General features: G+C 46.3%; 1 protein-coding gene across 13 annotated transcripts in view; it reads right to left on the minus strand.

Moving 5' to 3' along the window:
* CD44 (CD44 molecule (IN blood group)) overlaps positions 1-27,211 on the minus strand; it is an 87,321-nt gene that overhangs the window by 49,233 nt on the left and 10,877 nt on the right. For all 13 annotated transcript variants that reach the window (XM_070383567.1, XM_070383557.1, XM_070383558.1 and 10 more), the window contains exon 2: positions 2,756-2,921. In XM_070383567.1, the coding sequence (XP_070239668.1) occupies positions 2,756-2,921 (166 nt within the window). The remainder of the gene's footprint in view (positions 1-2,755; positions 2,922-27,211) is intronic.

The following is a 27,211-nucleotide window of genomic DNA, read 5'->3' on the forward strand; positions in this document are numbered from 1 at the left end:
CTAGAAGTTACAATCCCCTCTGTAAACTGTTGCTAAGTTTTTACCACATTGTGTTCACTGTAGGTTTTACCTGTCACCCTGTCCATCAGTTAGGGATATTAAAATTCTTACATGTGTATACTACATGAGTCGACTTAGCAGACACGCACACGTACTACATGAGTAGGTTGCTGTTCCCAGGAAGAAAAGAAATACTCAGCAAATCCATCCATGCAGCAGACTTTCGTCTCCCTTTTGCTCTCAGTTCTTCAGGAGGGCTGGGTCATTAAATCTTGCCTTGGGCTCAGAAGCTGGCCTGGAGTCTAGACTCCTCCCCATGCAAGTGATGTGGCCCAGATAGGCTGCAGAACTAAGCCTCAGTTGCTTACTTTGCAAAGTGGAGTCATACAACCAACTCCTGGTGCAGTCTGAGGATTAAGAGAGGGATACACATGGATGAGCCGGGGTCTGTGCTGTGCTCAGTCAATAAGTCGTGTTCAATTCTTTGCAATCCATGGACTATAGCCTGCAGGCTCCTCTGTCCATTCTTGTCCAGGCAAGAATACTGGAGTGGGTTGCCATTTCTTCCTCTAGGGGATCTTCCCAATCCAGGGATCAAACTCATGTTTCCTGCATTGGCAGGCACAGTCTCTACCACTGAATCACCTGAGAAGCCCTTTGTCCAGCGTCTAAGGGCTGGACAATTGGCCACTGGGCACAGTAAGAACTTCCCTTGTTCTCAGCATATAAGAACATTTCCGTATTTCATAAGTTTGCCTTGCCTGCATTTCACAATCAAAATTCAGCTTATGAAATCCACTTTCTTAGGCCACTGGCCTAGTCAGGGCCATATTTAAATAATTAGCCTTAGGAATAGAATAAATGGACCTGCTAATTAACTTTCCTGCACTGCAGCCTATACCTCAAGTTCAGAAGCTACCTGAGCTATCTGCTCCTTTTATATTCTCCCAGACCCTGCTGCGGAGAAGGCAATGGCACCCCACTCCAGTAATCTTGCCTGGAAAATCCCATGGATGGAGAAGCCTGGTAGGCTGCAGTCCAGGGGGTCTGAGGGTCGGACATGACTGAGGGACTTCACTTTCACTTTTCACTTTCATGCATTGGAGAAGGAAATGGCAACCCACTCCAGAGTTCTTGCCTGGAGAATCCCAGGGACAGGGGAGCCTTGGTGGGCTGCCATCTATGGGGTTGTACAGAGTCGGACACAACTGAAGTGACTTAGCAGCAGACCCTGCTGGAACACATGCAGATATCTGCACACATCTGCTCTTCGCTTCAGAGCAAAGGTGCTCAACAGAACTTTCTGTGAAATAGAAACATTCTATAATCTCAGTTGTCTGATAAAGTAGCTGCCAGGCATTTGTGGCTAATTAGGCACTTGAAACATAGTGCCACCAAGGGCCAAAGTTTTGATTTTATTTAATTTTAATTAGATGTCACTAGCCAAGCGTGGCTAGGGGTCACCATATTAGAAAAACTGAAAAGATGCTTCATTTTCCACGTCAGCCTGAGTCTCAGTTCCCACCCAGACTACAGGTGCCTTACCAAGGACAGGGGATAGATGCACTTAACTTACATTGAATGGTTTCCAAAAAGAGTTCTGCAGCTTGACTTTTTAAAAAGCAGCCTGTGTTTGTATGTGAGCGTGTTAATGAGAAAAGAACCATGTCACCTAACGTCACGTTGCAGAAGTGCAGAGGGGCGGCTGCAGGATAGGGCGGAAACCTCGGACGGCAGTTGTCCAGATTTCCTAGGGTTCTTCACATGAAGACAAACCAAACCCAAACACCTCACCACAGCGGTCACCACTGCTCACTCTTAATGCGCATCACTTACCACAGGGCCATTAAAAAAATTCAGAAAATAAGGGCCATGCCTGCTGTGAGGGCTGCCCAAGTGGCTCAGTGGTGAAGAGTCCACCTGCCAACGCAGGAGATGCAAGAGATGCAGGTACAATCCCTGTCTGAGAAAATCCCCTGGGGTAGGAAATGGCTACCCACTCCAGTACTCTTGCCTGGAAAATTCCATGAACAGAGCAGCCTGGCAGCCTACAGTCCATGGGGTCACAAAGAGTCAGACACGACTAAGCAGCTGAGTGTGCACACACAGGCGAGCCTGCTGTGAACATCCTGGAGCAGAAGGACCTGAGGACTGCTCCCTGAGCACTGCGAGGTCCAGGAGGAGGAGCTCAGGAGGCCTCCCTTAACCCCTCTCACTGCTTTGCAATCACTTGTAATAATATACATCTTAATAATTTTCATGCCCTTTTCTCTCAAATCAGAGCAACACAGAAGAGAAACAAAATCAAAAGAGAGAAAAATAGTTTGAAAAACCTGCTTCAGCCGAGTCTACAGGGTCAAGGCTCCACCAGGCACGTACTTATCTTAAACACTGTTATTTGGTTTTTCAATTTCTTGTGGTTCTGACAATGATATTGCCGGCTTCTTCAAAGCCCAGAGAACGCGCTGTTGACGGGAGCTTCAAGCAAGCGGATTCCAACCTACGACCTTTAAAGCCTCCCCTGGGAAACCCCGCTGTGACTCACAAAGGTGTCTTTAGCTGGCCTTAAATTTTAGTAATCATACTGGTTCCAGATTGACTTGCCGAAATTCATGGGTGGGGCCGACTCTTCAGGCAACCAGCCATTCAGCTGTCAGAGAGGACGCTTCCGGGTCTAAGCCCCGCCCCCTGGACCCAGGCAGCTTGCCTTCCGCAGTGGGCTTAGTTGGGGCCTAGGCGGGTGCTGGTCCCTTACCTGCAGGTCTCAAACCCTATGTTCCGGGCCGCCTCCATCTGGGCCATGGTGGGCAGCGTGCTATTAAAGGCCTTGCAGAGGTCGGCAGCCTCAGTCTTAGAGATGCTATAGCGACCATTCTTCTCCACGTGGAATACACCTGCATATCGGCAGGTTATATTCAGATCTGTGGGATGAAAAGTAACAGTTAGATTGTTCTGCATCCATAATTTGGAAAGGGTAAGAACTTTGTTTTAGAGCAGCCTCATTGCAAAGCCAGATAATCTTCCCTACTGGCCAGAGCCTTCCACCTTCGCTGCAGCATGTCAATGCATCGCTGCCTCATGCTTAAATCTGAGATAAGATGCAGGAAAGTACCATCACTTGTACATTCTGTCCAGGTGGTGCTAGTGATAAAGAACCCACCTGCCAACGCAGGAGACAAGAGACCTGAGTTCGATCGTTAGGTTGGGAAGATCTCCTGGAGGAGGAAACGCTAACCCACTCCAGTATTCTTGCCTGGGGAATACCATGGACAGAGGAGCCTGGCTGGCTACAGTCCATGGGACCACAGAGAGACACGACTGAGCGACTGAACACATCATTGAGAAAACTGAGGCTCGGAAAAGTGAGCTGCCCAAGGAAGTGAGGATTGCTTTCCAGAGCCTGTAGCTGCCTTCCTGAATCCCAGCTGTTCTGTTTCAGCAATATGTTTCCGAGCTGATAGCCAGGGTGGGGATGCCTGTGATTGCAGTGTCCCTGGGTACCCAGTTTCTTTGGGGTTCTGTGTGGCATCATCTTTCAAGAACCCTGAGAGGTGACTTATAGGTAAGTTATATACATATTATTCATAGGTGAAGAAACTGGAGCTGAGAAAAATGAAATGACTTCCCAGAGTCACCCAGCAATTAAGTGGCAGAGCTGGAATTCCATCTCAGGTCTGTTTAACACCAAAACCCACACTCTGATCCACTTACTCCTGTGTGCTCAGGAATCCTTTCATATCATTAGAGCAAGTCTTCACTCTGGAGGGATACGCCTAAAAACTGTGACCTAATGACAAAGAGGATCAGTGTTAATGGAACTGTAAGGACAACAACTGCTCTCTCCTTTCTGAGCAGGAAGTAGCTTCCAACCACGAGAAAACAGTGTCTGACAAAGAGCAAACCGAGATGATAAGAGAACTGTGAAACCTCTCCACAATCTTTCTCGATTCTGAACATAGTAAAAGAAGAAATGGAGCTTTGAAAAGACATAAGGCAGTATCAAGTGGTTTTCTTTTGTTTCATCAGCATGTAGGTGCTTTTAAAAAAGTGTCAGAACTAGGTGAGATGGAGCAAACGTGTTTGGAGGATTTCCTTTCTGGTCTAATGGTGTCCTTCGGAAGCCACTCACACAACGCTTGGCTGATGAGGCTAGAGGAGCACAGAGGAGGGAAACCGACAAGGCGCTTTTGAAATCCTGTTTGTTTTTACTGACATTTTCAGCTTTGGCTTCGGTTGGCCAATCTTTGCCAAGAGAAACTGTTGCGCTGAGTGACTGTCCTTCCGGAGGCTCTCTGTGTGTAGCTTATAAAAGAGAAACAAAGCCTCCCAATCAGCTTCTTGGAGGTGAGACTGTTAGGAGAGATCTCAACAGATGCCAGGAGAGGCAGGGCGTGGCCGTCTGCACTCGGCCGGGTGGCTGCCGTCACTCCCAGGTTAAATATAAAGTCTGAGGCATGGACAGTGGCTCGGAGCTAAATGGCAGTTTCTGTGTTATTAACATGAATTTGAGTTTGCCACCTGGCATGTAGAATATGCAAATGAGAAAGGAACCATTCAGACTGATACTTGTGAATTAAATCTCTCGAGTTCCAGGAGGAGCAAACAATATCCCTTGATAGACAACACACACATGCAAGTGTGAGGGTGTCTCCACGTGTGCGTGAGAATAGTGTGTGTCGTGTGTGCTTATGGTCAGCCGAGACAGGAAAGCATGGATAAAATCTAGCTTCAGCCTTCCTAGAAACGCGAAGATTAAACAGGGCGTGCAGTAGATCTCAGAAAAGAGGCTGCTGGATGAATGAAGAAATTCTATGCAATGTAAGGATTCCACAGCTTATATTCATCTTAGTCTCACACATAAAAAAGGTCCCATCCTAGCCCTGATGGCATTCAGCCATCTGGGAATTCCAAAGACGGTTCCAAAACCTTCATTTCAGGTCAAGAGTATTCACATTTCCTCCCCTCTGGGTCCCTTGTGCCTTAAAAAGGACCAAGCCTTTCAGGGTTGTGTATCTGTTAAGTCTTCAAAAAGTATGAAGACTTTCCAACACTTCCTTAACACTTACACAAGCAGAAATTACTACCCCCAAAGGGTATCAGTAATACTAACAGCAATAATAGCTGTTAACACATGTTGTGCACTTACGATGTATAGGCTAGACACTCTTCTACACATTTGACAAGTATTAACTCGTTTTATCCGTAAAACCCCACTATATGGTAGGTAATATTATTGTCCCCACTTTCCAGATACAGAAACTGAGGCATAGAGAAGGGAAGAAACATGACCAGGTTCACAGAACTCATAACGATGGAGCCAGGATTCAAACCCAGCCAGTCTGGGCACCAAGAGACCACAGGCCTAACCACAGGCCACTACTTCTAAACCCAATTTACAAAACATTTTATGCATTCTCAACCTCCCCCATGTAGAGCCAGAAATATCCCCAAGGTTTAAGTTAGAGCAAGGCTGAGGCATGAGTAGCCATGGACCACAAATCACAGGACAGCCACCCGTGTCCATGGCAATGGCCACACTGCCAACACCTGTAGAGAGGCAGAACTCCCCAAATATCTGGGCATCGCTCTGGATAAACAGAGATCTCTGTGATCGAGGAGCTGCCGTAACTCAAGGGCCTAACGGTAAATGGCCAAATGCATCTCTCCAATAAGCCTGTCCAACTGGACATGAATCAAGAATGCTTTCCGCTGGGCCCTCTGGTCTCCAATAAATCATGAAATAAAGGAATGATCCCATGTTCCTCCCTCTGAGAGATCTGATGGGTAACACTAATGGTTGGAGGCCACTTTCAGATTCAGGGTGGCGTCTGAAGGAGGAAGAGTGTTTGTTATGATGCGGTTGCCAGGAGGACAGAGGAGCCATGGGCCTGGCACGCAGGGATCTCACCGCCCATGTGAGAAGAACTCTATCAGTGGCCTGTTGGGAAGACCACAAAAAATGTGCTCACCAAGAGACCTGTGTAATCCACTCTCTGGCACCAACTCACATTGAAGCCTTGTAGTTCAACTTAGAGGAGATATACCCAAGATATACCCTGGCTTCAAGTCCTGACATTGCTACTAGCTCTGGGTTACACAGATAGATAGTTTCTTAACCTCTCTGACACTCAGCCTTTTCCTTGATGGGATGACAGTGCAATCGGGGTTTGTGGGACTGTGAAATGAGACAAAGCATGTCAAACACTCTGTATGATGTCTGGCACTTAATTAGAGCCAATGGGTGTTTTATACTCATTAGGTGGGTGATCTACTTCAGCTAAATTAATTCTCACAAAAGTGCTATGGAATAGGCACTACTGCCAAGCCCATTTTAGAGAGAAAGAAACTGAGGCACAAACAAATTAAATAATGTGTCCAAAGTCACCCAAGTGGGGGAGTCAGGGTTCCAACTCCTGTGCTATGCCACCAATTCCGCGGGGTTCTAGGTAAATTTGTTTTTGGATAAACCAAAGCTGACCCATACCACCATTAATCTTGCCTATATTTTTCACTAAGACTCACATCAAGAAAAATAGATCTTTCTGGTAAAATCACCCCAGCAACATTTCAAAATCTTGCCTAAGGCCTGAGATGAGTAGCTTCTTGGTTTGCTCCAGTCACTTCACAAGTAGAAGAAAATCGCGGCCTCTTCTGAGAGTACCACACTGTGTAACCTTTACCCAACTCGCCGTTGTCTGAGGATCTCCAGACTTTCCTAGGAGGTGAGTAGCGTGGGGGAGGGGATGTCTCACAGATGACCAGTAGGGCTGAGGGACAAGAAGTTTTCACGAGCGGGTTTTCAGGGGTCTATAAACCTGTGAAATTACTTATATGCAAGATTCTGTGTGTATGTACGTATCTATGTTGCAAGCGTGTACACGTGTATAGGTGTTTCGCTGGGTTTCCATTAGCTTCTCAAAGATGTCTATGACAGAAACAGGTAAAGAATTGTAAGAAATTATTATCTTTCAAGTGAAAGTGTTAGTCACTCAGTTGTGACTTTACGACTCCATGGACTATAGCCCACCAAGCTTCTCTTTCCATGGGATTCTCCAGGCAAGAATACTGGAGTGGGTTGCCATGCCCTCTTCCAGGGGATCTCCCTTTAAGGTTTCTTCATTAATTAGAAATTCCAGGATTCTAAAATTCTGGAATTTCCTTGTGGGCTTCCTGAGAGCAGTGACTGCATCTCTCCCCGGGGTCTCTCCCCAGGACCCTGTGCAGGACCACAGAGGTAGGCACACGTGGAACAAGTGAAGGAGGGAAGGAAATGCTCCCCACTCCCCCCAGGACAAACAGACTGTGTGAGGTACAAACAAAACACGTCTCAGGTCTGCTCCCCGCATCGTGTCCAAGAGAATCAGCAGCTGGCCCTGCTTGAGAATTCCCCAGGAGGTATTTCAAACGTCTTGAAGCATTTGCTTCTGAGAACTTATGCTGTTTTCCCCGAAAGCAAACGTTGCAGAGACCAACTTTCAGCTCTGTAACCAGTGTTGTCTGTCTGGACTTCACAGTCATCCTCTCCAAGATGAGCAAGGCCTTTCTGCATCCTGTCATAGGGCCCCTTCTGAGGCCAGATCTTCTGAGACCTCTCGAGCACACACACGGAGCACCCCACGTGCAGACCCCGGGAGACCATCTGCAGTCATGCTGTGCCCAGAGACTCAGTTCTCCGAGCCAGACTTCTCCAGATGGCCCCAAACGAATTAGTGTGTTTTCCAACAGGCGCCACCTAGATGGGCCTGGCCCCTTCCGTCATCTCCTCATTAAGGGTGAGGCAGCATTAAGGCAGAATGAGATTTTTTTTCCTGATTTGGTCCCACCAGAGTAGGCTGTGAGCCTGGGGAAGCTGGTCTTCTTGAAGACTGGGAGAAGGCCAGGTCATGCGACTGAGTGACTCGTGCACTTTCCAGGGCCATGATAATAACTGCAAACATTCATCCAGCACCTAATTGGACCCATATGAGGTTTTTAATATTTTACACCTAAAAATTCATTTAATTCTCACAGCAGGGTGGTATATGGCAGGCACTTTTATTATCCCCATTTGACACAGAAGGTAACTGATTCTTTGAGAAGACAGGAATGACCTGAGCCAGGAGCCAGCAGAATAGGTTTCCGATTGGGCAGTCTGGCTGATCACACTGCAGTGTTAAGTGGCACCTCATGCATGATGCTAAGACAGATGCTAAGCTACAGGAAATCTACTTCTTCTTCACGTGGTTTTTAAGGTGCAGAGAGGTGAGAATTAAAAGAGGGCTCTGCAGAGAGGAATCTGAGCTAGTAAGCTCAAGTATTATTTTAAGATCACAGGTCTCCTGATTCTGGACCAAAAGCTTAAAAGGGTAGGGCCCTTGTCCTAAGAGCTTGGGAAGATGTCAGTGGGAAAACCTGCACTAATGGAACTTACACCCTCTCCCCGAGGCAAAGATGCCAAGGAGGTCCCTGTGTTTGCTGACTTTCCCCAACAGAAGGCTGGCTTCCTCTTCTCACCCTACTTGGCCTCTTCCCGTCATCCCCTTGAAGATCAAAGACTCCAACCCCAGCTGCAGCCTCAGGCCTCTTCTGCCCTTTACAGTCTGAGGACTCTGGCGCAGGTCAGGCAGGGCAGAATGAAGACAGGTTGGCCGAGGACTGGGATGCCAGACCACAGGCTGTCCCTGTGACATTTTGAGATATCTGATGACCAGCCTACAAATTTCAACAGACCAGGCCATTCCAGCTGGGGCATGACACTCCATTCACTCCATCAAACTCCTGGAGTCAATCACATGCAAGTCAAAAGCATCTGTGGGTTCTCCACATTTTCACCTTTATACTATTTATCATGAGTTAGCCAGGATCCTCTTTCTATCTTCTGATTTGCTGAGCTCACGTCTGGAAAAGGTTATGCAACTCACAAATCTAGTCGAACTGATTCTGATCAGAACTAGGAAGAGAAAAGGTCAATTTAAAAAAAAAAAAAAGCTTTATTGCTAATTGGATCACCTGTGTTTAAAGCCAGGCGGGATAATAGGGAGCAGCTAACCACATTCTCATGAGACACAAGAGGAAACAAAAATCCACAATGACTGAGCATGGTCCCCCTAGCCAGTTGTGTGAGAAGCAGGCCCTCCGGGGTCCATAATTGCTAGATTCTGGATCCCCTGTCCAGTGCTCTGACTACTGAACTTGCTTTCATAAGAGGCCTGAGCAAGCCGTTCCAATAAAGGCCACAGTCCACAGTGTCAATGGGACACGAAGAAACCATTCTGTTCTTCACTGTGATTGTTTAATGTCTTCAAAGCCCAGAAGTTTCCATCTAGGAGTCTTCCTGGCAATTACAGCCCCTGCTGCCACCCAGGTCTGCCAGTCCAGAAGGCTGGCAGCATTCCTGCTGCCCCACATCTCTTGCCCCCATCCCCTGATGCCCATGTGATGGGCGCCTGATGAAAGGGTCTATTGTTCAGCATCCCCTTCTGAACCAGGCCAAAATCACGCTCAGTGGCCGAATCGCCTTTGGCTGCCCCGGGCAGACCATGAGTCTTGAGTGACTCAGTCTCTCCCGGAATTGCCCTGGAGGTGGGTGAGGATTTAATGAGCAGAGAAAATACTCATACACCATCATCCCCAGAGAATTTCCTCCAGAATGTGTCCTGGGTGGCTTTCAACTGAGCTATTCATCTCTTGGCTCTCAGAAGGGAAATGCACCCCAATTTCTTGGCACCTGACTCTATCCCCTGGCCTCTCAGCCTCTTGTCCAATGAGCCTGTCATGGCAGCCAACACTGAACCAACAAGGACCTATCACATCCGCTCTGTCAGAGGAGAGTCCAAGGGCTCTCAGCCACTACCCTGACCCTTCAGTCCAGGCCTCCAAAGGACCAACCCCATGAAGCTCTTAGCTTGTTTGTACAGAGTCTAAAGAAAGAGCCCCCACCCCTGCCTCCTGGTGGAAGGATGGGAACTGGGGGAGAGGAGAGGGTGGGAAGGTCTGCTTAGGCCCCCACTCCTGATCCTGGATCCAACAGTCTTTCTGGCCAAGGAGAGTGTGTCCCAGAACTGTCACCTTGGTACCCAGTTCTGTGAGGCTCAGTGGTTTTGATGAACGAGTCTCCGGGAAGACAGCTGAGGGAGAGAAACCACAGCGTGTACCCCTACCTGTTGCCATGGCGACCAGAAATGCTCGGCTCTGGACCTAAGACCTTTATTTTCTTCTGTTTTCTTCTTTTTTGGATCATATCTGTTTAACAGGCTGACTAACACAAACCCAGGATGTGGTTAAAAACAAATGAGAAAGTATCTCGGGAGCCCACATGGGGTTTTTCCTGTTGCAAGTAGAAAAAAAAAAAAAAGAGGTTCTACTTGGTTTCATGCCTATATATACTTTGGTGGCGTGGGGAGCTAGTTAAGGTTATATCACCTATCTAGGTGGTAGGATAAAGCAGGGAGGAGCCAGATGCACACCTGGGATGATATGAACATCTCAACACTTTTCAAAAATTGAATATTGATTAAGATGCATATAGGCTCCAACCCCAGCAGAACAGGTGGATCAAAGCACAAGCAGGTGTCAGTAATATCACTATGGCGGGGTCTTTCCAGCTCCAATTACAAAGCATTTCTACATCCAAAAGCAGCCCTGTGAGGCCTATCAGGTAGGTACTATGGCCCCATTTTACAGATGAAGAAACTAAGGAGCAAGAGATTCAGAGACTCCTAAGTCTTACAGAATCCAAATAAAATCCAGACCTCAACTGATTTTCAAGATATTCTGATTTTCCCGATTATCCGTGGTTCTGCCCTTTCCATCTTGGGTGTCAGCCAGCAAAGGGGGAAGGTGGCAGCATTCAGACAGAAGGGTGGTGGTTTTCATACTTTACCTTCCCTTCTCCTCCCAATGATGTCTTAGGTAGAACCACAATATTTAAGAATGGAGGAAAGCAGAGCTGCTTCCGTGGGAGCTGGAGTGAGGATGAAGGGGCAGACCCAAGACCCTGGATCCAACAGCGGCTCATTCTTGCCCAGCCCCCACCCCACACCACCAAGGTCCTGATACCCTCCACAATGCTTTAAGAAGCTGCATGGAACACTCAGGAAACCACTGCAGTAGGGGCCCATAATAGCAATGATAACCACTGCTTGGCAAGGTGTGCTATGTGCCGGGGGCTCCAAAGCATACTAAGACGGATAGTCACCCCCCTATGACAGCTGTGAAAGCAGAGGGTCAGAGTGCTGAGTCATTAGTACAAGGCTCTGAAGCTTGAAGGCTGCAGCCCAAATGAAATGCATTGTATAAAATGCTTTACAAGTGATCCAAGCTTAGTAATTAAAAAAAAAAAAAATGCTCTCATCAGTCTCAAGAATAAAAATGCCTTGCAATGTAAAGTTCTCCTTAAAGGTTGGCCCTGGTTCACCCTGTGGAGAGAAGATAGCTAAGTCTGCCTTTCCAAACTTAATCTACAGTGATGGGAGCTGATCAGCAAAGGACTCGAGAGGATTGCCAGATCCAGAAACTGAGGTGAAGCTGCTGCCCTCCAAGGTAGAGCCATCCAGGCTGAGGGGAACAGAAGGCCAGCACCAATTCCCACAGAGCCCAGCAGGACTGCCCAGTCTGGGGTATCTCCAACTTGGATTGGAATTCCTTGACGCTATCTCTTCCAGCATCCTTTCAAGGGATGAAGAGAAGATTCTGGAATCCATGGAGCTGCTTTTCAGTGTCAGACATTAATCTAGGTGTGGTAACAATGTCCTACCATGGGATCCTCAGAGCAGCTTTGAGAGGTCAAATCATCAACTCCGTTTTTGCAGATGAAACAAGTGAGGTTCAGAGCACAACTGACTCAACATTCGACTGTGAAAGTGGCATGGTCACAAGTCAAAGGCTGGAATTATCCCTGGTCTCTGACATGAGTTAGTTCAGATGTTCACCAAAGCCACACGCCTCTGCTTGGGGCACAAAGACTCTCACACTGGGGGCTGGAAATGCAAGGACCCTGTTGGGTGTGGTTGGGACAGGTCCTACTGCTGGACCTCTGGCTGGGCTTCTCTGCCATATTACCAAGAATGGAGCACCTACTGTGTGCTAAGTGCTTCACACTGATTGTCTCATTTAATTCCCACAACAAATGTATGATATAAGAACTATTATTGATCAGACCTTATTACAGATACGAAAACTACAGTTTAGAGAGGTTAAGAAACTTGTTCTTTTCCTATTCATTTATTTGTATAATTAAATGTAAGTTGCCTCTATAAGTTAATTATGTCAAATTAAACATTTAATTAATTGGCACTTTAATATTTAATTGTTGACATTTTACCTGTTTTTCTTATTTTTGAATTTTGGTACTTGGAATACAGACTCTTATGATATCCAAAAAGAAGAAAATAATTTGTCCAAGTTTGCACTGTTAAGGGGTCAGGCAGCCTGGCACCTTTACATGGATTGAGATAGAACAAGAACCAGGCCTTTAGGTCGCCCCTTTTCTCTTCAAAACAATAGTAGTGAACTGATGCAGCAACAAAAGCATGTATTTATAACAACAAGTATCAAAGTGACCAAGGAGAATTCTAGATTTCCACCGATTTTGAATTAGGAGGGCTTGGAAATCATCAGGTCGTGTTTTTGTGACTCAGTCATTCTCTCTTCTCATAGATTATGTTTCTCTCTCTCTCTCCTTCTATCAGATGCTAAAGTGAAGAGCGGTGTGTACACACCCATGTGAATCACAGTCTCCTTTGCAGTTCAAGAACCTGACCATTATTCATTCTCCAGATGCTTTTGGAATATTACTCAGCCATAAAAAGGAACAAAATTGAGTCCTTTGTAGAGATGTGGATGGACCTGGAATCTGTCATATAGAGTGAAGTAAGTCAGAAAGATAAAAACAAATATCATATATTAATACATGTATGTGGAATCTAGAAAGAAATGGTACCAATGAACCTATTTGCAAGGCAGGAATAGAGACGCAGACATACAGGACGGATATATGGACACAGAGAAGGGAAGAGAAGGATGAACTGAGAGATTAGAATCGACACATATACACGGCTGCTGCTGCTGCTGAGTCGCTTCAGTCGTGTCTGACTCTGTGTGACCCCAGAGATGGCAGCCCACCAGGCTCCTCCATCCATGGGATTTTCCAGGCAAGAGTACTGGAGTGGGCTGCCATTGCCTTCTCCGCATATATACACTACCATGTGTAAAATAGATAGCTGTTGGGAAGCTTCTGTGTAACACAAGGAGCTCAGCTCTGTGCTCTGTGATGACCTAGATGGTTGGGATTGGCAGGGGGAGGGCAGAGGGAAGTCCAAGAGGGAGGGAATATATGTATACATGTAACTAATTCACTTAGTTGTACAACAGAAACTAACACAACATTGTAAAGAAATTACACTCCAATCAAAAAAAAGTTCGGGAAAAAGAATTTACAAAAAAAAAAAAGATTAATACAAATGTTTCAAACCCTACAAAGGGAGACGCTGGATCATGGGGATATTTTTAAAAATCTGGGCCAGGAGGTTTCTAGGATCAGTACAGTTCCAATTGCCCTGTGAGCTAAGAGCTTGTAATTCACACCTCTTCCTGAGCTTTCAATCTCTGAAATCTCATCTGTAACCACAGATGCCAGATTGCAAATGCCAGGCTCCAGAGAACTCATTCCTGACAAGCTTTTAAATCCGACTCAAGCCACAGAGTTTGGACCAAAATCTTTACCATTTCATGCGTCGCCGGAGTGGGCCAAACATAACTTCCTGCTCTTAAGGAACATGGCCACACAAAAAAGCCAGGAGGCTTGGAAATAGAGAAGGTTACAAATGACCCTTCTGCCAAGCTGTCAAAGAAAATGAGATCTGGATTTTCCTTCAAATAAATGGTCACTGGACACGGAAAGAGACCACACCTGGGTGAAGGCCTAAACTCTTTTCACCATGGACATCTGAGGGGCATCCTAGAAGCTCTAGGATGAGGATGACAAGAACTCTTCCTATGAAATCTGTGCCTCTCAGCTCACTATTGGTCTCCCTAGGGCATGGTGCAAGGCATACATTCAAAGCCCCTTCTAGAAGATACGACCCTGGCAGCTGAGGACAGACAAGGTCCCTACCCTAAAAGAGCTTACGCACTAGTGTGGGGAAACAAGACAGTCATACAGGGAAATGCTGAGAATATAAATAAGACAGTGTGGGGTGGTGATAGTACTACACAAAAATAAAAGATAAACAGGCTGCCTCTTCTGGCAGTCTGTGTGGTCTGAGGCCCACTCTTTTACGAAGCTGTTGGGTATATTTTCCTTATTTATTATGGGGCTCTTGGTGAGATCAGATACCTGACAAAAGAAAATACCTACACACAAACAGAGAGATTAAATCATATTTGGAATTCATCTTTGCTTCCAGGGTCCATGATGAGATGTCCCTAGAATGCGGGCTTAGGATAAACATGGGAGACTTGGAAGGCAAAGGCCATGGCAACTGAATGAGCTCGCTTCGGTGTCCACTTCAGCCATAAGCTGGGTACAGAGTTGATGGAAGTGGGCTGCAGACACCCATTCTGGGTCTTTGCCTGAAACTGAAGGAGGCAAATCAGCATGACAGAGCAGCCCATCAGACTGCAACTGTGCTAAGTCCACGCACCAGCCCTGAAGGCTTTCAAGAATCTCCCAGCATCTTCAGCCTCTCGGAGTTTACAGTTACTAAGGTGATGGAGCAATCACCCCCATGGTGTTTGTAAGATGGTACAGCAGCCAAGCTCATAGTCTTTCACATTAGAGAGACTTGAGTCAAAAGCCCAGCTTGGGGTCCTGTGGAATGTTGGGCACACCGTGTTTTCTTAACCTCTCAGCCTCATTTCTTCCTTAGTAACGTGTTTTCTTAACCTCTCAGCCTCATTTCTTCCTTAGTAAAGAAAAGGCAGTAACTCTCTCATGGGTGCTTTTAAGTGTAAACGAAGACGTGCGCTCGAAACAGGTGGCAAAGTACCTGATGCTTAGTAAGGTGGCTGGGATTTGATTAATATTAGACAGTCATCTCAAGGATTAAAGCGTATTTAAGGCTAAGAGCCTCATGCTCTGACAATTCTTGATAAACTGGCCAGCCATTCACTGTATCATCGGTAACAGCCACTCAAAACTCCCAGTTAGGAGTCAGGAGCTTAATTACTCAGATACACAAGCCCCCACTCTATACAGAATGTGCAACTGACAGATAGGAAGGAAAGGAAGAAGGAAGAGGGAAAAACAGAAAGGAAGGAAGAAATCGTCAGATAGATGAATGGATAGATGGATAGACAGACGCTATTTATAAAACACTATTCTTGGAAGAAGTCTGCCTCAAGTGATACTAACCCATAGAATCAAAATGGGTTCCATTAGGACCATTCCTTGTTCATCTTTGTATCTGCGATGTCTGATTCATAGTATGGTGGCCCAATAGATGTTTCTTTAGTTTTGTGGGAAATACATTAGAGTCCAGTGACCTGGGATCTGGAGTGTGACTTCTTACTAATAAGCCATCAGTACTCATCAGTAAGGCTTCAGTTTCTTTATCAGCCCCAGGAAGAAGTTGGTTTTGGTAGTCTCTAGGTCCTTTGGCCAACCTAATGCTCTGCCTGTAGAAGGACAAGTCTATGTTTCTTTTAAACTTGTTCTCCAAACCCGAGTGGCTCCCTCTTGCCTGCAGGGTTGTGGTATTTCCCTCTGGAATCAAGGCGGCCGTGGTGTGATGGCTGCGTCAAGCAGGCTGGAGCGGCCAACAAAAAGAAATAATAGACAAAACAAGAGTGTTACCAGCATCCTGCTCTCCGATTACACCAACTAAACGCCTTCCGGCCCACAGAGACTAGAACCTGCCCCATTGAAGTCAGAGGGAGAGAATGGTTTCAATTAAGAGAAGCACAGCAGGATTGCGGATTCCCTTAGAGAGACTGCTCCTAAATTATTACAAACAGCTCCAGTGCTCCCTGTAGCAAATTTCAGCACTGCGGGCCAACTCAGACCATTCTTCAGTTGTGAGACAATCCTCCAGTGAGATGCTTTTGAACAGATCCCACCTGCACCCCTGGAAGTCGAGACGCCCACTCTTGATTGACTCCCTGATCTCTGGTGGTCTCGCAGGTCCCGCTGCCAGTGCAGAGAGCGAAGAGGGAGGTTCGCTCCACCTGTTTTCCCAAAGATGACTCTCAGTAGTACTAAATTGTTTCAAGACCATTCATTTTCAAGGAGCCAGAAAAACCCAGATTCTCAGGAAAAGGAGACGCCTTGAAGCTTTAAGGCCTCCGGTTCTGGAGATGGGGAGGATAGGATGGGCCCCATAAGACTGAGTGGGAACGTTGGTGTGGTATTAGAAGGAGAAGATGGAATTCCAGCCCCACCACATGAGAGCAGAGACTTCTTGGGCAAGTTACTTCATCTTTATGAGTCTCAGTTTCTCAGCCTATAAAATGGCTCTGAGGAAATGCAGTCATTCATTTTACTGAATGGATATTTGCTGCAAACCTCAAAGAGAGGTTTATGGGACTTAGATAATAAACTCACGGGAAAGCATCAGCGTTGAGTTAGGTTCATAAAAAGTATTCAGTAAATGTCAATCTTTTTCCTTCTCCCACAGGAAGATTAAAAAAAAAAACATCTTGCATGACCAGCCCCAGCTCTCCCAGATGTCAAGGGGACCCCTGGGTTCTGATTTATAACGTATTAACACTACGAACAACTGTTTGTGTTTTGATAGTCTTGTTTCAGCCCAAACAGCAGTCTGCAACCACACTCTTAAGAAACTAAAAGCAAAATGAGAACGTGACACAAAGCCGTACACTCCTATTAAAAGAGGCAAAGTTTTAGTCACTTCTGAGGCGCGGCTGGGAGGGGCCGGATCTTCCTTTCTTTAGAGGCGAACAGAACTAAGCAGTTAAAGGTAATTAAAGTATTTGGGGGAGATAAGAGGATTGAACATCCCAATATGATTGAGGGGTGGGCACTTCATGTATTCAAAAGCTGGTCAGCCAGCCCCAGCCCCTCCACAACCAGGAAATTCCAAGCCTGGGCTTCTGGGGGAAGAAGTGGACCCTGAGGAACTTCAAAATTTTCAGAATGAGAAGGAGGCTACTGCATTAAATTGCCCCTAAGGGTCTTTCTACACTCTGAGACCAGGAAATAGCACTGTAAAGGAGCGCTTCTCCCCAAGAGGGAGGGAAATACCATCTCCTCCTCCAGTCTCATGCCAACTGTCAGCACTGAAGGCAGGAAGAGGCAGATCCTGCTGAGACAAGCAGCCCTGGAGACTGCCTGTCATCAAGCAAGTAAAGACAGGCCTGGAGCGCGTCGGTCGACTCGCTTTCACCAGCTTCTGCAATAGCCAAGCTTCCCGGAACATCCCCGGCTGCCGTGTCTGCCTGGCAACAGTTGTTCTAGTAAGCACGTGGGTGTCAGCACTTTGGTGTCCCCTCCCCACCAAATTAAATGAGATCTTATTGACTAATATTTGCCCAGAAATGGAATGAACATCTTCCAAAGGCAGCTGGAAGCATTTCTCAAGTGCAGCAGGAACAAATTTGGGCTGAATGAGGAAGGGAGAGGTTCCGGGTCTAATACTACGCTGATGACACTGAGGATGCTTGCTCCCTGTCAGTTTTTCCACACACCATCTGGTAGTCCTTACACAATCCTGCACCTAGGTATTATTACTCTGCCTTAAAGATAAGAAAACTGAGCTTCAGAGTGTTGTCAATTGCCACATAATTGATGAGGGGCAGGACTCGAACCCAGGCTTCCGGGTGGCTCAGGGGTCAAGATTCTGCCTGCTATGCAGGAGCCACAGGAGATGCAGGTTTGATCCTGGGTTGGGAAGATCCCCTGGAAGAGGGCACGGCAACCCACTCCAGTATTCTCGCCTGGAGAACCCCTTGGACAGAGGAGCCTAGTGGGCTACAGTCCATAGGATTGCAAAGAGTTGGACACTAACGCGACTCGGCATGCATGCAGGACTCAAACCCAGACTGAACTCCAGGACCCACAGTGCTTTCTGAGAGTGGGATACCAGACTCAGATCCCACTCATGAATCCCTGACCTCGGTGCTTAGCCCAGAGGCTGAGCTGACAGTCAGTCCTACTAACTACAAGGATGACGAGTAAACATTCTCTAATGTAGCCTTTAGAAGAAGACAGAGAACCTGACTTTGAGAGACTATTTTCTGATGGCCTATTTGAAGAGATGCCTGTTTCTAAATGTCTTTGATAGAATCTGGGAAGCTCATCTGGAGAAGAAACCGGATGAGTTTTCCAAAGGTTTTAACAATGCACACAATGCAGAATACAGAAGTAGATGTTGACTTTAGCTTTCCGGGCAATACAAATAACAGGAAGCTCAAACAGATAATAGGATACCTTTCCTCTACCCTGAGAAACAGTCTTTAAGGAAGGCTGGAGATTATCTGATGATGCTTTTATGTAAGGAAACAGAGCTGCCCCCCAAACAAGTTTCAAAAGAGAGCCATGGGGAGCCCCACCCTCTGTCCCCAGTAAGAAGAATCTAGAATAGCCAAGGCTTGCCTCCCCTAACCTTCCTCCATCTCTTCTCTCCCTCAGCAGAACATGTTTCCTCCTCGTCTTTCACAGCCATCCCGAACATTGCACATATTCAGCCTCTGTTTGGTGCCTTTGCAGAAAACCATGCAAGAGACTATATCTAGGTGATGACAGCCAAGAGGAATGGCAGTTGGGGTGATGCACAGTCACAGAGAGGGGGGAGAAAAGATGTGGTCTGTTTGCTGACCCTCATTTGCTTTCTAAGCAAGTTTGTCTCTTACTCCAATAAATAGATAGATGATACATACATGGATAGATAGGTACATACACCAACAGATAGATACAGATGATAGACATATATGATAGATACATGGATGGATGAACGGACAGATACATAATAGATACATGGATACATACATATGTAAAGTTTTTTTTTTTAACTGAATTTGGACATCACAGACTGAATCTACCAGGGTAAGCCACAATCACACAAATCCAACCAAACAATAAAGTGGATATAGGCCTTCAGAAAAGAGAAGACCAATTCCAAGTCTATTCATTCAACAAGGTTTTATCCAGTGCCCCCATGGGCACTGTGCCAGGCACTGAGAGACCAGGGCATTGAAAAAGGTCAGCAAGGCCATTGCCCCGACATAGACTATAGTCCAGGGAAGAAGACAAACACTCAACAAAGCAACAACACAGCACAATAAATGTTGTAATAGAAATGCAGGGTGCTGAACGCTTGCCCTTTAAAGGGAAGCCTTTCCTCCCAAGGCCTCTGCTGTCCCCAAGAGATGCCTTCCTGAGGCACTGTCATTTCAGCTGAGAACTGAAGGACAGACAGGGAACTAGCGGGCCAGGGTCAGCAGGCCTCGAAGTCAGGAAATTCACCTCATAATAAAGCGTAAATCATTTCAGTTTGATAGAATCCATTTCCTCTCGCTCTTTCATCATTAGATTTTGAGAAGCAAGGCCCCCTTCCTGTGTCAGAAACCATCACATTCTTGAGGTCCACGTTAAACATCCCCTGGGTTTCTCTTCCCTGGATTCAGTCCTTATAAATCCTTTAATGATACTTAAGTGATAAAAAGGAATGGAAAAAAATTTTTTTAATTCTGAGTTTCCCTCCATGCTGTTAGATTCATGAGCACACTGCATGAAGGCAGGACACTGGCCCAGAAAACCCACCTGTCCATCTTTGGACTAATCAAAATGTTAAGATGTTGGGCCCTTGAGCTTTGGACTCAGAGAAACTATTAATATTTGGAAAGAGTTTTTCTGCTTATGAAAGAGCAATTATTCATACAAAATTCAATAGTTAATTTAGTTTCCCTGAAGCAAGTCTGATCCATGGGGAGTCAACACGGCGTGGTTGCAGGAACATCAACTCTGAGAGTGGAGAAGTTAGGCTGCAAATCCTGAATCTGCATTAATTCTGTGATCCTGGGAAAGTCATTAAATGCCTCTCCTCTACAGGAGTGTAATGATGCTAACCGGGAAGTTGATGTGAGTGCTGGATTAGATAATGGAGCTGAACACGCGTCACACACATTAAAACACTCCAGGAGTGTAGTTTTTGAAAAGGGAAGCCGGCCTTCTCCCTTGGGGGTCATCATCTCATAATTTACAGGAAGAGATGCTCTTCCAAGGTCGCAGTAATTCTTTTTAAATGGATCACTACAGACCCATGGTCCTCAGCAAAGTGCAGCTCCAGCAGCGCTGAGATGAGCTGCAATGATGAGTTTCTAATAGTAAAGTGCTCAAGTGTGCAAAAGATGGACTATTTCTTGCAAATTAAAACAGATTTAAGGTTATTCCCTGATATGCTTTTATTGGAGAGAGAAAAAGATAAAGTTATAGCTATCATGATTGAGTATACACCCAGACCATCCAAGCCTCCAACTGCAGTGTGTCCCCCATGTGAACTCTTGTCAGTGAGGTGTGTCTTCCCGGGAGAAGCATGAGGGTGTGACTTAGAAAACACAAGAACTTGCCTTTTTTCTTTTGCCTACATAGAATTGCAAATCAAACTCTACCAGCTGTGTCGACTCCCTTAGAGCCTTATTGATTATAAGAGACATTGTTACCATGCAATAAAATTCTTCTAATTGAAGACGAGGCCACCAACTCCTAACTCATTTGGGTGGATCATGACTGGTCTAAGTCGAGCACTGTGGTCAGAGTTCTCCTTTCCAGTGATCAGGTTAGTGTGGATCTCCCGGGGAATGGCACCCCATTCTTCCAGTGAGAAGTAAAGTGAAGTCGCTCAGTCATGTCCGACTCCTTGAGACTCCATGCACTGTAGCCCACCAGGCTCCTCCATCCATGGGATTTTCCAGGCAAGAGTACTGGAGTGGGTTGCCATTTCCTTCTCCAAGGGAAGTCAATTAAGGACTTCTGGAAAAGCCATCCTTCCTTTTTTTTTTTTTAGAAGAGATATTTATGAATAAGTATTCCTTCTTCTGGTGGTAGACACTGCTTTTTGTTTTGTTTTTCCATAGGATGCCTGGAACTGTGAGAGTCAACTTGGGACCATGAAGGAGGCTAAACTATAAGAAGACACTCTGAGGGGCAGACTGGAAAGCTGGAAGAAAACTGATCTTTGATAACATCATTGAGCTTCTGGAATCATCCTGTTTCCATACTTCTTGCTGTGCTAGATAACAATTTATGAGGGTTGATCATTCTGTTACTTACAGTGATACCAGCTGACATGCACTGACGTGGGTATACCAAGAAACATGTGACAGATAGCAATTACATGGGACTGACACATCATGGTTTGATCCATAGATGGGCTGTGGCTTTTGTTCAATCATGATAGCTATAACTCCATCCTTATCTCTCCAACCCAAGAAAGCACATCTGAACAAAAGGAAAAGGATGCCATCACCATCACTGGGAGGGGGAATAACCTGAATGTGCTCTTGTTTAGAAGACACGGCTGTTTATAACTGACCATCTGGATGGCTGGTGCCTATACTCTGCTAATTGATAAATACTATTAGCACTGTGCATGTGTGTGTGCACACATCCGACTCTTTGCAGCCCCATGGACTGTAGCCCTCCAGACTCCGCTGTCCATGGAATTTTCCAGGCAAGCATACTGGAATGGGTTGCAATTTCCTACTCCAGGGTATCTTCCTGACCTACGGATTGAACCTGCATCTCCTGCATTGTCAAGCGGATTCTTTATCACTGTGCCACCTGGGCTTTTACCTGAAAGCATCCTCAGTGATGCTTTGTGGGGGGTTTTTTGTTTTTGTTTTTTCCTTACCACATCTATCTCACCCTCCTCCTTACCACATCTATCTCACCCTCCTGATAGAGTCCACCAAATACTTGGTCATCTCCAAGTATTTACCACCAACAAAGAGATAAAAAAAAAGTGAGGCCTTTGTAGTCAAATAGTTGGACATCTGAATCCTAGGGCTCTTGCCTGCTCCTCCTGCCTGGACCCAGTCAATGCACCTGTATGGCTGCTGGAAGTCATCCTACAAACCACCCCCTAGGGACACATCAATCAGACCCTGGCCTCAAACTCTTGCCACCAAAGTGTTCAAAACAAGACCAAGAAACTTCCAATAAAATGGACCAAATTTGACCCTAAACCAAAGCTTAATGTTCAAGATACCTATGTAAATTATGAATTTTTCTTCCATGGAAAAATGATACTTTCTGCCTCCCAGGGTTTGGGTTCCTTCATTGCCCCAACATGTGCTTCTAAAAGTTTGAGTCAACTTGGAGGTTCTCATGGTTGTCTTCCCACCACTGCCTATTGCAGGGCAGGGAGGACAAACCTATTGCTTTCAGAATTTTGAGGAATAAAACCTTGAGGTTTTGGCCCTCTTATTCATTGGACCCTATGTGAGGCAGCCAGAACAGGAGCCACTGTGGCTAGAGTTGTGATGAGGAGCTCTGACCTCACCTACCAAAATGTCCCCTGGACTTGAGAGCTGGTGGGACTGAGGAGTCCAACACGTGGCCCCACCCCCACGCCCCCACATGGAGCTGCAGGGATCCTGCAAACACACTCACTGCTATTCATTGAGAAGTCTTCTCTGATGCTCTCAATCAGGTGCAGTCTCCCTGTTACATGCTCTCACAAGCTCCTGTACTTTTCCTTCTGAGCTCTGACCACAAGTGTAATTAAACAAGGGTGTAATGAGTTGTTTACAGCGTCTTCCCAGCTTGAGCATAAGTCCCATCACAGCAGAAACTGTGCCTCTCTTGTTTAAGATTGTATTCCTAGTGCCTGGCAGAGTGCCTGGCATATATTGGTATTCAGTAAATGCATGTTGAGTAAACAAATGCACCGTTTGAAAACCACTGACTGCTCAGAGAGGCTAGGTAAGAGCTAGGCCAGGCAATGCTGGGCCTTCTGGTTTCCAAAGGCTCATTGAGTCATAAAGGATCAAAACAAACACCAAGTATGCGTGCACAAGGTGCTACATAGGAAACCAGATCTGAGAGCAGTGAGGGCCCAGCAGAGTATAAACACCTGCCCTATTTCCCACTGTGTCACACACGCACACACAAAACCCAAGCCCAGGCCTATTTTCTCTTCCTCTCTGTCCCTCCAAATCTTCCGGCCCTGGTCAGCCACGTGTCCTCCTGTTTAGTGCCCTCTCCTATCATCTCAAAGGATGAAATGGAAAGGGTACTGGATGGAGGGTCAGAAACCAGAGTTTTGACTCCAACTGGCTGTGTGACCTTGGGCAAGTCATGTGCAGTCTTCGAGATGGCCTTCCCATAGTCATCCAAAAGAAATAGGTGGACTGTATCTTCCAGCACCTTTCCCCATCCCGACATGCCATCATCATTGGCTTTGTGTCACCAGATCCTGAAAACTTCTCACTTAGGGCCCTTTCTCCGCTTTTCTGTCTTTGGATCCATAATTCAGTGCTGCTATAGGATGCAGCTCAGCCTTGCACCTTCTAAGCCCTAGCAAAGACTCTGAAAACCCTCCCTCATTTGCCTCCAGCACTTTTATTGAGTCACTGCAGTAGGGGTATTGTGACACAACTTGGCAGGGCACCGCCATCCCCTGCAGGCTGGCTGTGTCTGCCCGCCTCCGGAAACGGCAGGATCAAGAACTTGAGCACATACCAAGGGCCCTAGATAAGCGCTGCCCTGGAGAGGAGGGCAGCACGTAGGAGAGCATTCCGAAGACTACAATTTCAATGACTGGGGTCAACCAGCAACAAGAGACAGAGATAAAGGTGAAAGTGACTTCAGGTAATAACAGAACCTTGTAGTTTATATTCTAACATCACAAGTTTCTGCCTACCAGCACGAAACACTTTTACACCAGCAGGTAAACGTGGAGAGGTCTAGGAGAGGCAGATGGATTATTACCCCCATGCCATTTCACACAGCGTACTGAAACATTAGACAGATAAAGTCAGCAGCCCAGGGTCACACAATTAGGCTTTGACACGGTGGGAATTAGAGCAGTGTCCTAATCTCACCCAGGGGCTATTTCCAATAGACTCCTGATGGAGCCTTTGTTTATCCCCTGGTTCTACCTTATCTTAGCTACCCAGACAGTGAGCTTGCTTTTTTCTCTTGGGGATGAACAGGGGAAAACTGGAGCCGCTCAGAGTGGGCTGACCAGCCAGAGTTCAGAATCCAGCCTTCTCGACTTGGATGCTCCAGCGGGGCCAGCCTATGGAATGTTACTACTGTTTGTATCTGGGAGGCAAGGAAGAGCCCCCCGTGGCAGCTGAGAATGCAGAGGCTCCAGGGCTGATAAAAGTTGTAATTAACATGCACATATACCCCTTTCATCTTCAAAGGCTTTAACTAACATGAGTTAGCTATGCCTCCTATCATCCCCATGGCTGAGGAATCATTTTCGTCTTCTCAGTTTACAAATGAAGAAGTTGATTCGAGAAGCTACTCTTGGCCACAAGGTCTGAGCCTTGTTCAGGGGAGATTCCTGGCTCCAAGCACCTTACTTCACTAGGGTTGATGGGAAAACAGAATGTGAATGAATCAGGAGAGAAGGCTCAGGGGACCAAACTCCTCTGGGAAAGGGGCTGCATTTATACCATTCTGGAAGGAGACTGAGTCTATGGTATGGCTATTTAACCAGATTAAGTGGGCTAAACTCCCAGCGTTACACACACTATCAGAAAGGTACACCAGAAAAGCCTGCTGCTCTACTGTGGTGATGTCTGTGTGATACAGGAGGGTCAAAGCCTCCATACTGCACCCATAACAGACATCATTAATTGACCACAGCACTCTCTGTGGACTTCCAGATGGCACTAGTGGTACAGAACCCAGTGTCAATGCAGGAGACATACGAGACGTGGGTTCGATCTCTGTGCCGGGAAGGTAGAGTCTGCCTGCAATGCAGGAGACCCAGGTTTGATCCCTGGGTCAGGAAGATCCCCTGGAGAAGGAAATGGCAACCCACTCCAGGATTCTTGCTGAGGAAATCCCATGGACAGAGGAGCCTGGCAGGCTACAGTCCATGGGGTCACAAGAGTCGGGCCTGACTTAGCAACTAAACCACCACCACCAATATTCTTGCCTGGAAAATTCCATGGAGAGAGGAGCCTGGTGGGCTGCAGTCCATAAACTCCATGGTCAGAGGAGCCTGCTGGACTGCAGTCCATAGGGTTGCAAAGAGAGTCAGACATGAATGAAGCGACTTAGCACACACGCATGCAATCTTTGTGGCTGAGCCAAGGTCTGACTTCTTAGCACAGCCTCTCAGGCAGCCTTGAGTAGTCAATGGGAAACGATACAGGAGCTGAAATCTGTTTGCTATTGCTGCCCTGCTGTAGAGCCTGTTTGCGATTCTCTTTAATTGCCAGAAGTTGCCAAAGTTAGCTCCAACATTGGAGCTAACCTTTTTCTGAACTCTGTCTAGCACTGTCTAAAGAGGGTGTCATGAGAACTTCTAAGTCTCTGGAATGGAATCTCATAGATGGTGCCACTTGATCACTTGGAATCTGTCCAACCTCATCCTTCACTGTTCTTCAACATGGTGTCTCTTAATTAAAGGGCATGGAGCCCCTTACTGACCCCAATCAAGTCATACTTATTTCCCCAACTTTAAACTTTCAGTTCATTCTTTATGCTTTCCTGAGTCGCTCTCCTTTCTCTGTTCATCTTACTCACACTCAATTCATTCTAAAATTTTACTGCTTCCGTGAAACCATCCTACACAATTGCCAACACAGAAATGTCTGCTCTCTTACATACTTTCTTCACTTGTTTAGTTCTTCTTTCACCAAACAGTAAATTCTCTGAGGACAGAAACTAGATCTACTTCCCTCACTTCTTTCCACAAAGACAATCACATAATAGTTTTTCGTGCATTTCTTGAATCAGTGGGTTTATCCCCATTTTACACCCAGAGAAACAGAGGCAACTAATAAAGAACCTTGCCCACAGTCATCCTGTAACTAAAATGGAAAAATGCCGAGCCTCCGCTGGCCACATGTGGTTCTCACTTCTTCTAGAAGGCAGTGTCTGGGGGATTGACTGGAGATACAGATGACTGGACCGTACCCAGCAATTACCGAGGACAATGTCAATGATAGGAGAACTGAATCCATTCAGAAGTATTTCATCTTCTGGTCAGTGGATTCTAGATGGATATGACACAGGACGCACCCAGGATGCACTCTGATCTGACCAGGGTTTTCAGTGACCGATAGAAGAGCAGAATCCCAACAGAGCATTTAGTCTCTGACTTACCACCTTGAAGTGAAGGGTTAGTCACTCAGTCATGTCTGACTCTCTGAGACCCCATAGACTGTAGCCTGCCAGGCTCCTCCGTCCATGGAATTCTCCATGCAAGAATACTGGAGCGGGCTGCCATTTCCTTCTCTAGGGGATCTTCCCAACCCAGGGATCGAACCTGGGTCTCCTGCATTGCAGGCAGATTCTTTACCATCTAAGACGCCAGGAAAACCCAACTTATCACCTGGACAAACTCCTAAGTAATGTAGTCTTTCTAACTTCCTTCCCCACATCCTGCCCTCACTGAGCAGGAAGAGTTTCTCTGGTTCCACAGAAAAGAAATAAATATCTTAGTAGGAGTGTGGAAGTTTCTCCATAGAAGAAGCAACTCACCATCTCAAAAGACTATCTGTACCACCTTGGTATATATATATTTCTTTGTTTTGTTTTCAGATTCCCATGGCAATCCTAGTTCTTTTCCCTAGGATGCTACAGCTCATCCTCTAAGCACTGCTTTGGCTGAATACTGTGGTTCATTTTGCACCAACATGTTACAGGGATCCCTTGAGGAAAGCTGAGAAATCCAATGTGTTCATGGAGCTTTGAGAGTGAAGGACACAATCTTTTCTCTTCTTCAGGGGTTGACTTCTCTAGCCTCTTGAAGCAATGTTTGTTCAAAGAATATTGCATCTGGAAATGAAGTGAAAGTCGCTCAGTCATGTCCGATTCTTTGAGACCCCATGGACTATACAGTCCATGGAATTCTCCAGGCCAGAATATCGGAGTAAGTAGCCATTCCTTTCTCCAGGGAATCTTCCCAACCCAGGGACTGAACCCAGGTCTTCTGCAGGCGGGTCCCTTACCAGCTGAGCCACAAGGGAAGCCCTATTGCATCTGGATCCTGTGGCTAATCCCAGGACTGACTTTGGGCAGTTTTAGCCGTGGGACTGACATCTGTTGCTAACTTCTCTGGCTTAGACTTCATCTGCTCACCCGCAGGGG

This window comes from Bos mutus, chromosome 15, assembly GCF_027580195.1.
Source record: "Bos mutus isolate GX-2022 chromosome 15, NWIPB_WYAK_1.1, whole genome shotgun sequence".
Classification (NCBI taxonomy): Eukaryota; Metazoa; Chordata; class Mammalia; order Artiodactyla; family Bovidae; genus Bos; species Bos mutus.